This window comes from Crocodylus porosus, unplaced genomic scaffold (genome assembly GCF_001723895.1).
Source record: "Crocodylus porosus isolate Cpor-Errol unplaced genomic scaffold, CroPor_comp1, whole genome shotgun sequence".
In the NCBI taxonomy this organism is placed as follows: domain Eukaryota; kingdom Metazoa; phylum Chordata; order Crocodylia; family Crocodylidae; genus Crocodylus; species Crocodylus porosus.
In genome coordinates, this window is record NW_017728932.1 from 4,528,071 (window position 1) to 4,530,142 (window position 2,072).

General features: G+C 52.5%; 1 protein-coding gene across 1 annotated transcript in view; it reads right to left on the bottom strand.

Moving 5' to 3' along the window:
• Positions 1-892, bottom strand: part of RFC2 (replication factor C subunit 2) — an 11,417-nt gene extending 10,525 nt beyond the window's left edge. The window contains exon 1 of the mRNA XM_019545299.1: positions 732-892. Coding sequence (XP_019400844.1) covers positions 732-892 — 161 coding nt within the window. The remainder of the gene's footprint in view (positions 1-731) is intronic.
• Between the last annotated feature and the right edge of the window lie 1,180 nt (positions 893-2,072).

A 2,072-nucleotide genomic window follows, 5' to 3' on the forward strand; every position in this document is an offset into this window, starting at 1 on the left:
CTTGCCGCCAACACCGCCTGTGCCCCCGCCCTCACCGCTGCTGCCACCGCCGCCTGCGTGTGGTCGCTGGGCCCCCCTCAGACAATTTTTTTTATACCAAAAATTCAATATATGGGAGGTGAATTCACTCTTCTGCGATGGGTACGGTGGAGGCCCGGCCAAAACGTGGTCTCCGGCGTGGATGGGCCGTCGTGTGCGACACGTGTTGCTGTCCCCGGTACGGTGATGTGCTTGCTGTGTGTACTAGGCTGCTGTTGGCGAGTACCGAAATTGCCTTGTAAAAGCGGTAGAAATGGGCCTGGGGGTCAGCGCGGTCGAGGTCTTGGGACGTATCGCTGTTGGTTACGTTGCAAAGTGCGAATTTCAGTTACCTGCCGTTTTCCAGGGGCAGCATAAAGTGAGGGAAGTCTGTATGTAAAACTTTCCGCATGTCCATCATCTTTGGTCCCTCCCCGGCAAAAATAAAAGCCAACACCTACGCCAGGAAGGCAGTTAAAAGCCCAAGTGCACAAATGATCAGCAGTGAGGTGCTGGTGAAAACTAGGAAAGCAACTATTCAGGAGGGCACCTCAAGGGAGGACAAGGACCAATGGGCATAAACTAACAGAGGGTAAATTCAGGTTGGATATAAGGAAAAAAGCTTCTCTGTAAAGGTCACCGTTCTGTCTGAAAGGTCTCTGTTCAAGGCAAGGCTGGACAGGCACCTTGTCAAGCTCATCTGAGCCCAATACTTCCTGCCCGTGGCAGGAGACCGGACTTGAAGATCGTACGGGTCGTCTCCAGTCTGCGATCGGTTGCAAACAGAAGCGCAGCCAACGCCATCCGTGCCAGCGCCCCGGCACTCAATGCTGGCACTCATGTCCAAGAACAAGTCCACTCCAACCTTGACCATGTTCTGACTAATGCTCCCAGGGACAAGATCATTCTCCTTGGTGACTTCAGCTGTGGAGCTGGGCATGGAGTGGCACTGTTGGGAAGGAAGGGGTAGGGCAAGCCAATTTCAACAGTATCTTTCTCCTGAGCAAATGTGTGGAGCATGGTGCTGTCCTTACAAACACCATCTTTAGATGCAGGGACAAATACAAGACTACCTGTAGACTCTCTTGCTCTAAGCACTGGCAGTGGTGATGTGTAGGGGGTGCACGGGGGTGCACACGCACCCCCTGAGAGCGCTGGTGCACCCCCTGACCAGCCACGCTCCCCGCTTAAGCCAGCGGCAGTGGGGATGGGGCTCGTGAGCATTTGCAGAAGCTAGCAGCAGTGGGGATGAGGCTGATGAGCGTCTGCAGAAGCCGGCAGCAGCAGGGACAGGGCTGGCGAGCACCCGCAGAAGCCACTGGCTGTGGCAGCGGTGGGGACAGCCCTGTCGGGGGGAGGCATGTGCTCCCCCATACCCTCCCACCTATGATATCAGCTCCTCAAAGCTGAAGTTCAAAAAACAGGATTCAGGACATGAAAAAACATTGGTGGCAAGATAAAGCCAGGGAGAGACAGCTCTGTGCTGACAAATATGACACACCTAGTTTCTTCCAGGTAGCAAAAGGGAGGTTGGGTCAGTGGTCCAACCTCCTGTGCTCCTACTTTATTACAATCACAGGATAGTTTGATGCTCCTTTTAAGACAATGAACCTATCCAAGCTAGGTGGAACGAGCACTTTGAGGCACTTCTGAGCCGTGAGCCGACTGTTACAGATGCCACTATTGAGTCTGTCCCTCAACACCCTGAAAGGAGGTCCCTTGCTAACCAAAAGCCAAGAATAACAAAGCTGCTAGACTGGATGGCATATGTGCTGAAATCCTCAAGATGGGCAGCAAGAAACCAGTACTGGGACTCCACAAATTTATTCTTCAAGTTTGGAACAACAAGGATGTCCCTGGGGACCTGAGGACTGCCAGCTTATCTTTCTTATCTTTTAAGAAACGAGATAAATCTGTGTACAGGAACTATTGAGGTATGGCCCTCCTTTGCACAGCAGGGAAAATCCTTGTCTGCGTACTCCTGTACCATCTTCAACCTCTTGCTAAGGAAGTCCTGCCAAAATCTCCATGTGATTTCAGACCACCCTGCAGAG